Source organism: Guillardia theta (assembly GCF_000315625.1).
Source record: "Guillardia theta CCMP2712 unplaced genomic scaffold GUITHscaffold_11, whole genome shotgun sequence".
NCBI lineage: Eukaryota > Cryptophyceae > Pyrenomonadales > Geminigeraceae > Guillardia > Guillardia theta.
The window spans coordinates 386,456-397,642 of NW_005434663.1; the positions used below are offsets into that span (position 1 = coordinate 386,456).

Genomic DNA, 11,187 nt, shown 5'->3' on the forward strand with positions numbered 1-11,187 from the left:
GAATTGTTTTTGAACGAGAAGAGAAATCACCTGGCCCTGTAAGGAGGACCACTGCACTTGTCTCGCTGACTCCTTCACATCGGCTCCTGTCACGCTCTCCCATGCAACTACCGGCTGCTGCAGAAATAGGAAAAGTAAATCTCCTCCTCCTCCTCCTCCTCCTCCTCCTCCTCCTCCTCCTCCTCCTCCTCCTCCTCCGCTTTCCCCTCGTCCCCCCCCTTCTTTCGCACTACAGGCTCCAGCTCCTGCCTCCCGCCACCTATCCGCCTGCTGTGCATACAGGAGCAATCTTCTTCTGAAATCTCACGACTCCAATCTTCTTTTCTTCGTCTTCGCCCTTCAATGCTGTCAGCATGCCGACTGACGAACCCCCATGCCTTCTTCTCCTCCTACCTTGACAAAGTTGACCGGAGGCTTCTGCTTGCCCAGCTCCCCCTCCCTGTCCTCCCTGTCCTCCCTGTCCTCCTCTTCGCAGTTCCTGGCCTCCTGATTTTTCATCCTGCTTTCCAAATTTCCTTTTGCAACTCCCGCAGGAGGGATGAAAGCTTCTTCTTTCTCTTCCCTCCTGTTTCAAGGTCACAGGGCTGGTCCAGATCAAGAGGAGAGGAGGCAGAGGACGGGGAAAGAGAAGGCGGTGACCGGACAAGGGGAGGGGGAATAGAGGAGGAGGAAAATGTTGGCGAAGGGCGGGAGGATCGCAAAGTGGAGGAGGAGGAGGAGGAGGAGGAGGAGGAGGAGGAGGAGGAGGAGGAGGAGGAGGAGGAGGAGGAAGTGGGGGTAGAGGAGGAGGAAGAGAAGGTGGTGGTGGTAGAGGAGGAGGTCGTGGAGGAGGAGGACCGAGTTGGCCTTTGTTCGTCCTCATCGATAACTGCCTTTTCCTCCTCAGCTGCTTGTGAAGTTACAATCTGAGAAGTCGAGAGATGGACCAAAGGAGGAGAAAACAAGAAATTGCTACGGCAGAGAAGACAAAAAGGAGCGAAGGAGAAAGTCGGGGAAGAGGAGCGGCCAAGAGGAATAACCAAGAGGACGGAAGAAGAGGGACAGGAAAACGAAGAGCAGAGAGAGAGAAACAATGAAGGGATAGTGGGGAACACGGAGGAAAAGAGAAGGGAAGAGTCTTGGGAAAGAAAAATAGGATAGTGGGAGGAGGGGACATGACTCTGATAAGTGGAGGAGGAGGAGAAGAGAAAGGAGGAGATGCGAAGAGAAGGGGGAGGTCGATGGAACCTTGCCGGATGACTTCATCAAACGCAGAGCGAACGGCTCCTGTGTTGGGCGGTTCGGGTCGATACTCCTCGTGATACTGCGGGGAACTGAACCAGACAAGCGCGTCAACGAGCATGCAATGACTCATCAAGAGAAGGAGGAGGAGGAGAGGGAAGAGGCCGGAAAGGGATGGAGGAGGAGGGAGGGAATGAAGAGGAGGAGGAAGGGGAGGAGGAGGAGGAAGTGAAGCACAGGGAGGATTGGGGGTAAAATGGGCTGGAGGAGGGAGGAACAGGGAGGAGGGCAAGGGAGGGCGGGGAAAGCCTTACTCATCCGTCGTCGTTTGAAAGAGATTGCTGACATTGGGCCAGAAGGATGAGGCAGCTGGAGCAGGAGGAGCAGCAGCGGGAGCAGAAGATTCATCTCCTCCTCCTCCTCCTCCTCCTCGATGTTCTGGCGTCGTTTTGAGGATGCCGAAGAAGTCCACAGTTTGAATCCCTTGAATCAGGTTCGAGAACAGACTCTCGTCTGCTCAACTTCATCACACCCATTCTCTTGTTCTCTCGCTCTCTCGCTCCTCCTCCCCTCCTCTCCCTCGTTTCCTCCGCTCCCTCCCTCCCTCCCTCCCTCCCTCCCTCCCTCCCTCCCTCCCTCTCCTGCGTCTTCTCCGTCCTCTCCTCCCATCCTCTACCCTCTCACCGTTCTTAGCTGGCTCCTCGACCTCCTCCTGCTGCTGTTGCTCTACAAAATCGGGCACCTCCACGTCTGCCAACCGCCGCACGGGAGTCTTCCGCTCTGCCTCCTCGTCAGCCCGAGCAAGCGCACACGAGCCGCACCATGAGCAGGAAGGGAGAAGCGGGACGACCCCTCCTGCTTCCTTTCTCCTTGAAAATGCTCCCTCCTCTGCTGCTCCAATTCCTCGTCTGTCTTCTTCGTCCAGCCCGCTCCTCCTTGTGCCAAGGCAGCCTGCGGGACGAGGACAAAGGTTGGGGAATGAAAAAATGAAGAGGAGGAGAAGAGAGGAGGACGTATCACGCACGAGCCGCAGGATTCAAGAAACTCGCCTGCTCCTGCAGCAGCATGTAGTTGCTGTACATTCCTCCTAGCCCAGCGTTCGCCTCACCTTGCCCGGAGTTCTCGATGTACTGCCAATACCAACACACTCATTGCGACATTGCCTCGTCCTCTTCCTCCCTCCTCATCCTCCTTCATTATCGTCCGTTCCTCCTTCACCATCGCTAACCTGCATGCATGTCGCCGCGTCTGGACGCTCTGCCGGCTCGGCGAGGAGCATGGAGGCGACAAGCTTGCGGAGGGAGAGCGAGAACTTGGCGGGGAGATCCTTTGGCTGCAGTGGATTCCGTTGAACCTGCCAAGAGCGATACCGGCTGTCTTAGACTGATTTCCTTCTTGTCCCTCACCAAGTACACTGCCATCATCCCAGCCCCCCCAATTCTCCCGTCCTTCTCATCCTCCTCCTCCTCTCTCACCACCACATCCTCCTTCCAATCCAACCTTCCCCTCCCCCTCTTCCCGGATCATCATCAACCACCTGCATGGCGAGCATGCCTTGCCGCTCAAACAGGAACTGCAACGTCATCATCTCCACCGCCAGGCATCCAACGCCCCAGATGTCAACGGAGGGCCCGTATCCCTCATACTGCAGTACCTGCCGCTGACTCATTCCAATCCTCCTTCTCCTTCTCCTTCCCCCCCATCTCCTTCTTTCCTCTAGTCCCCTCCCTTCGCCCCCGCCCTGTGTCTCCCCAAGTCTCCCCCTTCTACTCTCATCCCATCCCTCGCCTCCCCCCTCTCCCCTCGTCCCCCTCCCCTTCCCCCTCCCGCTCTCCCCTCGTTACTTCAGGGGCGATGTAAGACGGTGTACCAACACGCGATCGCACCTATGACGAAAGCAAGAAAACTTCAGAGCAAACAATTATCGCCACAAGCTCGTCAAGACATTCAACGTTCACTTGCCAGGTGCAGGAGGAGGATCGGGTGAGGAAGGTGAGGGGACAAGCAAGACATGACAAGGGACATGGAGGGCGGCAGACGAACGGAGGAGGAGGAGGTGGTGGTGGTGGTTGAAGAGGAGGAGGAGGAGGAGGTGGTGGTGGTGGTTGTGGTGGAGGAGGATTACTTTCCCGCTCGCAAGAGAGGTCGCCAGCCCGAAGTCTCCGATCTTGAGATGTCCCTGTAGCCGTACCGTCATGGCCCGAGCCCCGAGATCTCCTGGCTCACTTGAGAGCTCATGAACACGTTGTGGGGCTTCAGATCTCGATGGATCACCAGCTGAGAATGCAGCTGCAAAGTTTGTGTCATCTCCTCCTCACGCCTGCTCTCCTCTCTCCTCTCTCCTCTCTCTTTCCCCTCCGCTCTCCTCCCTCCCTCCCGCCCTCCTACCTTCTCAAGCGCTCCAAGCAGCTGAGCCACCCACGTGACGATAACGCCCTGTGGCAGACCCTCCCGCTGTCGCTCCCGCACCAGCGTGAGATGCTGAGCAAGGTCGCCCCTCGAGCAGTACTCCATCACCTAGCTCCAGTCACGCCCCACAGATGCTTCCAGCAGACATCCAGGAGGTAGCAGCGCAGCCGTACCGTACACACGGAGACAACTCCGTTGGACTCGTCCTGAGGGAAAACGTCGAGGTACTCCACCACGTTTGCGTGCTTGATCTCCTTGAGGACCTTCGCCTCCTGCCATCAACAGCGTTGAGCACGAGCATGAGCGCAGCGGGACTGAACGACCTTGAGGGCGTCCTTGGCATCTCCTTGAGAGAAGCAGAGCACACTCTTCAAGACGAAGAGGTTCCTGTCATTCTCAACATGTCGTACAAGGAACACTTGGCCCATCCCTCCCTCTCCGATCTTCTTCAGGATCTGTTGTAGCAGCTCAACACAACACACGCCGCCCCATCTTGATTCACCTTATAGTCTCCAGCCTGCGAGCCGATGGACAGCCGACCTGACATAGCCGCCATCGAGGAGGTTCCTTGTCACTTTAAAAGCTCTTGGGATTTCCACTTCAGCCAAGGACGGAAGGACGCTTCCTTGATTCCCTGGGCCAAGGAGATCGCTTGTCCTTGCTTCTTCGCTTGCCTTCTCACCTTACCTAGAGGGCTATCCCCTTGATACGTCCCATCTCTTAGCAAGCATCGCCTCCTCGAACTGCTCGGCCTTGACCTGCTGCGGGCCTTTTTGTCCTTAGTTGGTCTCCTATCGATCTTCTTCCTCGCCACTGTTCGACCTTCACATCATTCTCCTCAACTTTCTTGGTCTCTTCCAAGTCCTCTCGCAGTTTCTCTTCTCTGCCCTCCGTTTCCTCTTGTGCGCCTCCTACCTCGCCTTCTCCGACGCTCCCTCCAGCATAGACCCGAAAAGAGAAACTCCATCAGATCATTTAAAATTATCAAAATTGGGATAGCTGACTGGGTTTCATTGATTGTCTTCCGAACTACTAGCAAAGGACAAGCATGTAGAGTAAGCTTGCTTCAAGAGAGAGGATTCGAAAGATTTTAGTGCTTGAAGAGATCGGACTCAGTGAGGAGTCCGGGCTGAGAGGCTCTCGGAGTCCGCCGCCGGAGCAGCTGACCGGGCCCGGGCCCGATTCGAGGTCCACCCTGTAGGGCGGTAGCAACGAGAGATGCAACGGAAGAGGAGAGGTCATGTACAGAAAGTGTCGCATAGATAAGCAGTGATGGCAGGACTACGACAGGCTGGAGCAGGAGGTAGAGGTGACTCAATCTCTAGCCGCTAACTAAAGATACCAACTATAGAACCAATCTCCCTCCAACCTTGATGGTCTGAATGATCTCAGTACTGCATTATGACTCCTGAGTACTCAGAAGCCTCGTCTCGTCAGTCCAGCCATTATCTTGATGGAAGGTATGTCGTTGAGACGAGATTCCAAGCTGCGTTTGCTGACATGAGTCCTGGTAGGCAACGATCGCAGGCAAAATTTCTCAGGTCAGAAGTACAAGGAGTTCATCAGGTTTGGGTTAAAGTTGATTTTATCGGAATGATGATGCCTCGATCTTCACAGATCAAACTTCTCTGCTGAGACTGAGATGATTGGTAGAAGCTCAAGCTCAGCGCCAAGCACTCCCGAGAAAGAAAAGGCAGCCGCTTGACTTGGCCGTATGGTTGTTTGCAGTGGCACTGATCAGCCTTTCAGGGGGACGAGCACAAATCAAAGATGCAGACAATGAGTCCTGGCATGAATGATTTGAGAGAAAAGATACACAAAGAGCGGTAGCACGAAAGCTCTCTCATGCGCTTCCTGACATCTTTCAACTTGATTTTGATCTGATCTTGTTCCAACCACCCCCATGAAGCCGTCAGCTCCTTCTTCTGGAGCAGAAGCTGAACAAAGGTCAAAATACAGCCAAGGTGCTCTATGTGCTCAGCGACGATGAGACTCTGACATGTTTGACTAGCGAGAGGTGAGTGGAGATGATGAAGCTGCCTCCACGAAAGCAGACGGGGATTTCGATCGTTCGTATTCCGGATCATCTGATGACAAGGATCTGTGAGCATCAACCTTGTTCATCAGAGCTCTCGAACTTGACAGGCGCTCCCTGCAGCAGAGCAGCTGATTTGCCGCAATCGATGCAGAGCGCGCCCTCGAAAGCTGACATTCTTCTTCTTGCACAAGAGCAAAGCAGGATACGAAACACGTTGATGAAACTTACAGAAGTCATCAGCAAGGTATTTAAGCATGGAGCTTTTAGCTTCCTGCTTGACATGATTTCTAGATTGAGAGTAGACAAGAATCAGACAAGAAGCTGGCAAAGAATGCAATGGACGCTGTCAAGACTCTTGAAAGTGACATCCAATCAGAACTCAAAAATCGCATGAAATCCAATGACAAAATAAGCATGTATGGTTTGAAGACATGATATCCTACAAAAGCTTGACAACGATGCCTCCTGTATGTCTGAACATGCTCACCAGGTACGATAAAAAGATTCATGAGATGCAAGATGCAATCGCACTCTTGAATGCTAGGAAACACTCTGAAGAGGCAGCCGTGGACAAGATCTCGTAAGAACGCCTCCTGCTTGAAATGCGATTGTGACGCTGTTGCAGAAATGAGGTTGCAGAGCTGAAAGACATGATCAAGTCTTTTCCTCTCGTTCACAATGAGAAGAAGAGGTACTTGATTGCGGTGCAGTTTGCGATTTGACAGCATGCCAATTTCTCCAGCAGCGAAGTACCAGTTAGTCAGGTTCCTGCACACCCGACGTCAACCAAGTCAAGCAAGCTCCTGCTCCTGACTGTTCTCACTCCTCTCGCTGTATTCGCCGTCTACCGGTACCGGAGTCTCCTTCATCAACCATCCTGAGGTGCTGGGCATCAGTGCTCCAGCCACAAGCCCTGGTGCATGGCCAAGACAGTGTCGTGTCAAGACAAAATGCTGTTTCTTATATACATGCAGATCTACTAACGGAAGGGCGGGAAGAGTACTTATTAACATATCGCGATGTAGTGTCTTCGAGGTGTGCTGTTTGCAGACAGCTGCGACTCGACACTCTCACTCCTCTCCAGCGTGCCGGGCTTGATAGAGCAGTAGGCGATAAACTTGTTGTACGGCACCTCCACCTCTGCCACCGCCTTGGCCTCCTCCGCCATCGCATCAGCTCGTCGGTGCAGCTCCTCCGCATACCAGTCGTACTCGCTCCTCTTCACGTAGAGCGTGAAGCTCAGCCGGTACAGAAACTCCAGCTCCAGCTGGTTGATCTCCCGCAGTGAGATGCCTCCGATGGCTGCCCAGCGCTTGTTGGAGACATAGTAGTCGTCGAGAAACTTGGATGCCGTCATCACCGCCAGCAGAAACAAGCGCTGGTAGTTGTCCAGGGTCAGGTACACCTGCGGATCCCGCTGCTTCAGTCGCTCCAGGTAGATCGCTCCTATCACCAGACAGCAAGGGCTCGCCCCGCTGTACCTCATGATCCTGTCTACGTAGGCTGCAGGCGTGATGAGCGGGCGAGGACCGCAGAAGGTGGGAAGCGACGCGCACTTGAAGTAGGCCTCAGTCGCGTTCACGGTCTCCTCCAGCATCGCCGCCATCACGGCCACGATTCTCTCTTGGGCGAGGGCATCCCTGAGCATGAGGTCCTTGAGGTCGTGGTGAAGCGTGTGGGTGCCATCGAAGTCCTGAGCGGCATCTGCAGGCGGCGGTCTGGCGGGCTCGTGGGGCTGGGGGCATTGAGCAGCGAGGTCTCTGGCCGAGGCTCTGGAGATGTTGGACTGGCACATGATGGGTCGGGTCACTGTCATGTTGGAGAGACAGGGATGATGCAGATACAAGTAGGAGGAGGAGGGCATATGGAAGATAAGGGCTGCTTGCTCGTGAGCTACTACTAGGCGAGTGCTTGCACGACGCACCAGGGGCGGGATTTCCATGTATATATCACAAAAGTTCGGTATCCGAATCTCCGATAAAGATCCCGCGAGAGGCATTACATGCAGCCAAGAAATGAAATAAGTAGAGTCAACCTGAAATTATGCGCAGAGAATTTAGGAAAACTTCTCCAAATATTTGTGTAGTTAGTGGTCGACGGAAATCTGCCGAGGCCTCCGGGTCACACTTCGGTATCTCAACCAAGTCCGATGCCTCACCGGAGTTGCGAGCGGATCCACAGGGCCGTAACTCCAATAACTCCTTGATACCAGTCACGTTACCTGTTGACAGTCACTACAGTAGTAAAAAAGTTGCAGAGTCTTGACACGTGACTACTGTCCTCTACTCTCCTCTAATTGTCCTCTCACTGATTTGTAACTTAACTTTGAGTAAACGTGTATGCGTTTCGGCACAGTGTGTGTGTGTTTCAAATCTGCAGCCCCGGGGGCGCCGGGCAGTGAGCCTGTAAGGCCTGCAAGTGTCTTCTTCGGAGGCTCATGGCCCTTCTCTCTCTCTCTCTCTCTCTCTCCGAGTCTGTGACTTTCAATTCCTGCTCTCGGCTCTCACCATCCCCGGGCTTCCTCTCGTAGCAACGCACAACGGAGCAACTCAGTGGTGCCCCTCATCCCACGAGTCATCCCGAGTCCCTCCCGCGGACGGCCGGGCCCACCGGGGCTGGCCCGGCGGGGCCCTGTCGTCTCTGAATAGCATACCAACCGTTGAAGACTCTGCTGATCGGATAGGCTCTACTCGCCGTTTGGCCTGTGCGACAGTGTCAGGGTCAAGGCCCGCAGTCCTCGACTCTCCTGTCGGATTGTCCTCGTACTGATTTTCAACTTAACTTTGAGTAAAGAAAGCTCTACCGTACATGGCAACTGACAATCATATGCCGGGGTACTGTCTGCATGCCATGTCGAAAAGTCTGACAAGTGTGGGACTTGACAGCACAAAGACAACCAAACAAAACAAAATACATCGCGCATACCAGGCTCAGACACATAGACAGTGTCGTGTTAAGACAAAATGCTGTTTCTTATATACATGCAGATCTACTAAAGCGGGAGGGCGGGAAGAGTACTTATTAACATATCGCGATGTAGAGTCTTCGAGGTGTGCTGTTTGCAGACAGCTGCGACTCGACACTCTCACTCCTCTCCAGCGTGCCGGGCTTGATAGAGCAGTAGGCGATAAACTTGTTGTACGGCACCTCCACCTCTGCCACCGCCTTGGCCTCCTCCGCCATCGCATCAGCTCGTCGGTGCAGCTCCTCCGCATACCAGTCGTACTCGCTCCTCTTCACGTAGAGCGTGAAGCTCAGCCGGTACAGAAACTCCAGCTCCAGCTGGTTGATCTCCCGCAGTGAGATGCCTCCGATGGCTGCCCAGCGCTTGTTGGAGACATAGTAGTCGTCGAGAAACTTGGATGCCGTCATCACCGCCAGCAGAAATAAGCGCTGGTAGTTGTCCAGGGTCAGGTACACCTGCGGATCCCGCTGCTTCAGTCGCTCCAGGTAGATCGCTCCTATCACCAGACAGCAAGGGCTCGCCCCGCTGTACCTCATGATCCTGTCTACGTAGGCTGCAGGCGTGATGAGCGGGCGAGGACCGCAGAAGGTGGGAAGCGACGCGCACTTGGAGAAGGCCTCGCTCGCGCTCACGGTCTCCTCCAGCATCGCCGCCATCACGGCCACGATTCTCTCTTGGGCGAGGGCATCCCTGAGCATGAGGTCCTTGAGGTCGTGGTGAAGCGTGTGGGTGCCATCGAAGTCCTGAGCGGCATCTGCAGGCGGCGGTCTGGCGGGCTCGTGGGGCTGGGGGCATTGAGCAGCGAGGTCTCTGGCCGAGGCTCTGGAGATGTTGGACTGGCACATGATGGGTGGAGTGCTGAGGGAGTGGGAGGTAGGACAGTGGGGTCAGGAGGAGATGTTTTTATCAGCCCTGTGCGGAGGTTCGGACTCCGAATCCCCGAAGTTCAAAGTGGGGTCATCATCATGTTTGGTTTCAAAATTATTTTGAATAATGCAACTCAAATTTCAATATCCAAAAAAGTATGTCATTCATTAGATCAATATCCGGATAAATCTTTAACTCTTCGAAAATCTCGGGGCCCGGGGTTCCCGTTGTAGTAAAAATAACTTGCTTGCTGACAGAATAATGATTTATTATCACGAAAAATATTATTATACAATAGCATCTTTACCGCTGAGATTGTAGGATTAAAATCAAGGTCTGGTAAAAGTCTCGCCTCGGTCGGAACTTCGGAACGGCCCGAGAGTGATGATTCCGCGTCCACGTGCCGCAAGGCGGAACGTTTCCCTCATTATGTGTCCTCGTACTGATTTTTAACTTAACTTTGAGTAAGTTAAAAATCAGTACGAGGACAATCAGGGAGTTGCCGCGTGGGTCTTTGAACTTCCGCACCGGGCCGGGGAGTCTCGGCGTACACCTCCTTGGCGGAGCTTCATTACAGTCCCTCATGGAGTCACAAGTTTCCTCGGTTCTGCAGTATTCGAGCTAACCTTTCTGAGCGTCAGCGATCTTTGTTGGCACACCCCCTCCAGCTTCTCTACCCCACTTCGAGTACCAGAGCACCCGCCGCCGTCACCAGTGATGAACTTCTGTCTCAGTTTACCCCTCAGCGCAGGATCTGGCACTCGATTATGGAAAGTAGTAACCTAGGGATCTTTGAGCAGCAGCCCATCAGCTTGGTGGCTGCCGCTGACAAGTTTCTTCATGGGTTGCCGGTTGACCTCCCGCCGCACTGCGATAAATGCCACCATCTTCTCCATCATCCTGGGGGGACCACACACATGGTAACCTGCGGGCACCGCAGCCCGTTATGGACTGATGCGCATGAGAAGTGCAATGCCGTCCTCAGTACCCTCATCAAAGATTCAGGAGTGAGATGCCGCGTCCACGTGCAAGGCGTTCCCGGCACCAGGCAGAACGTTTCCCAGCATGGCCCTGAAGATCATCACGTAGGGGACTTCGAACTTCCGCAACTGCAGGCTACTGGAGGCCGATGGCATGGGTTAATCCTGGACTTCAGCATGTCACATGTTTTTGACAATGATGGAATACCGGACCTGGCTCGGAGCAAACTGCAAGCAGCAGCACAGAGGAAGATCCTAGGGCATCGTAATGCATATGCTCAGCACGTCCCGCCAAAGGCCTTTCTTCCCAGAATTGCCAGCAGAGGAGAGCGCGGGGGTGGTGCTAGACTCCTTTGTACAAGTTATAGAGTTTCGAGAAACAGATAAACAACTTGGGAACTTGATCCTCCTTTTTCTTCAGCTTGCTCCTCCTGTTTCTTTTCCTTCCTTTCTCCTCCTGATTCTGATGCTGCACCTCCTCCTCCTCCTCGACGACGACGACGACCCTCCTCCTCCTCCTCCTCCTCCTCCTCCTCATCATCATCATCATCCACCTCCTCCAACTCCTTTCCCTCCCCTCCCCCGTCCCCCTCCTCCTTTCCCCCCCCTTCCCCCCCCACCACAATTTTCTACTTCCCTCCTCCTCCTCCTCCTCCTCCTCCTCCTCCTCCTTCTCCTTCTCCTCCTCCTTCTCCTCCTCTTTCTCC

At 54.3% G+C, this 11,187-nt stretch overlaps 5 protein-coding genes across 5 annotated transcripts in view; 1 reads left to right on the forward strand and 4 right to left on the reverse strand.

Moving 5' to 3' along the window:
* GUITHDRAFT_102735 (hypothetical protein) overlaps positions 1-498 on the reverse strand; it is a gene marked incomplete at both ends in the record, with an annotated part of 1,643 nt that extends 1,145 nt beyond the window's left edge. The window contains 3 exons of the mRNA XM_005838390.1: positions 50-117; positions 281-337; positions 394-498. Of these exons, the coding sequence (XP_005838447.1) occupies positions 50-117; positions 281-337; positions 394-498 (230 nt within the window). The remainder of the gene's footprint in view (positions 1-49; positions 118-280; positions 338-393) is intronic.
* Positions 499-2,237: 1,739 nt separating this feature from the next.
* On the reverse strand, positions 2,238-4,186 carry GUITHDRAFT_102736 (hypothetical protein; the record flags this gene model as incomplete). Its single annotated transcript, XM_005838391.1, has 10 exons — positions 2,238-2,351; positions 2,450-2,575; positions 2,628-2,708; positions 2,759-2,875; positions 3,347-3,400; positions 3,448-3,510; positions 3,610-3,738; positions 3,804-3,902; positions 3,954-4,085; positions 4,133-4,186. The coding sequence occupies 10 exons, from the start codon at positions 4,184-4,186 to the stop codon at positions 2,238-2,240; spliced, it is 969 nt and encodes a 322-aa protein (XP_005838448.1).
* Positions 4,187-5,031: 845 nt separating this feature from the next.
* Positions 5,032-6,390, forward strand: GUITHDRAFT_102737 (hypothetical protein; the record flags this gene model as incomplete). Its single annotated transcript, XM_005838392.1, has 8 exons — positions 5,032-5,090; positions 5,145-5,196; positions 5,565-5,594; positions 5,642-5,733; positions 5,792-5,912; positions 5,960-6,084; positions 6,159-6,248; positions 6,294-6,390. 8 exons carry the CDS (start codon positions 5,032-5,034, stop codon positions 6,388-6,390), a joined length of 666 nt encoding a protein of 221 aa, XP_005838449.1.
* Positions 6,391-6,854: 464 nt separating this feature from the next.
* GUITHDRAFT_60321 (hypothetical protein) lies at positions 6,855-7,289 on the reverse strand (the record flags this gene model as incomplete). The annotated part of the gene is made up of 1 exon (XM_005838393.1): positions 6,855-7,289. A coding segment is annotated over one exon (435 nt), but the record flags the coding sequence as incomplete, so codon positions are not given.
* A 1,580-nt stretch (positions 7,290-8,869) lies between these two features.
* GUITHDRAFT_58353 (hypothetical protein) lies at positions 8,870-9,304 on the reverse strand (the record flags this gene model as incomplete). Its single annotated transcript, XM_005838394.1, has 1 exon — positions 8,870-9,304. A coding segment is annotated over one exon (435 nt), but the record flags the coding sequence as incomplete, so codon positions are not given.
* Positions 9,305-11,187: the final 1,883 nt, after the last annotated feature.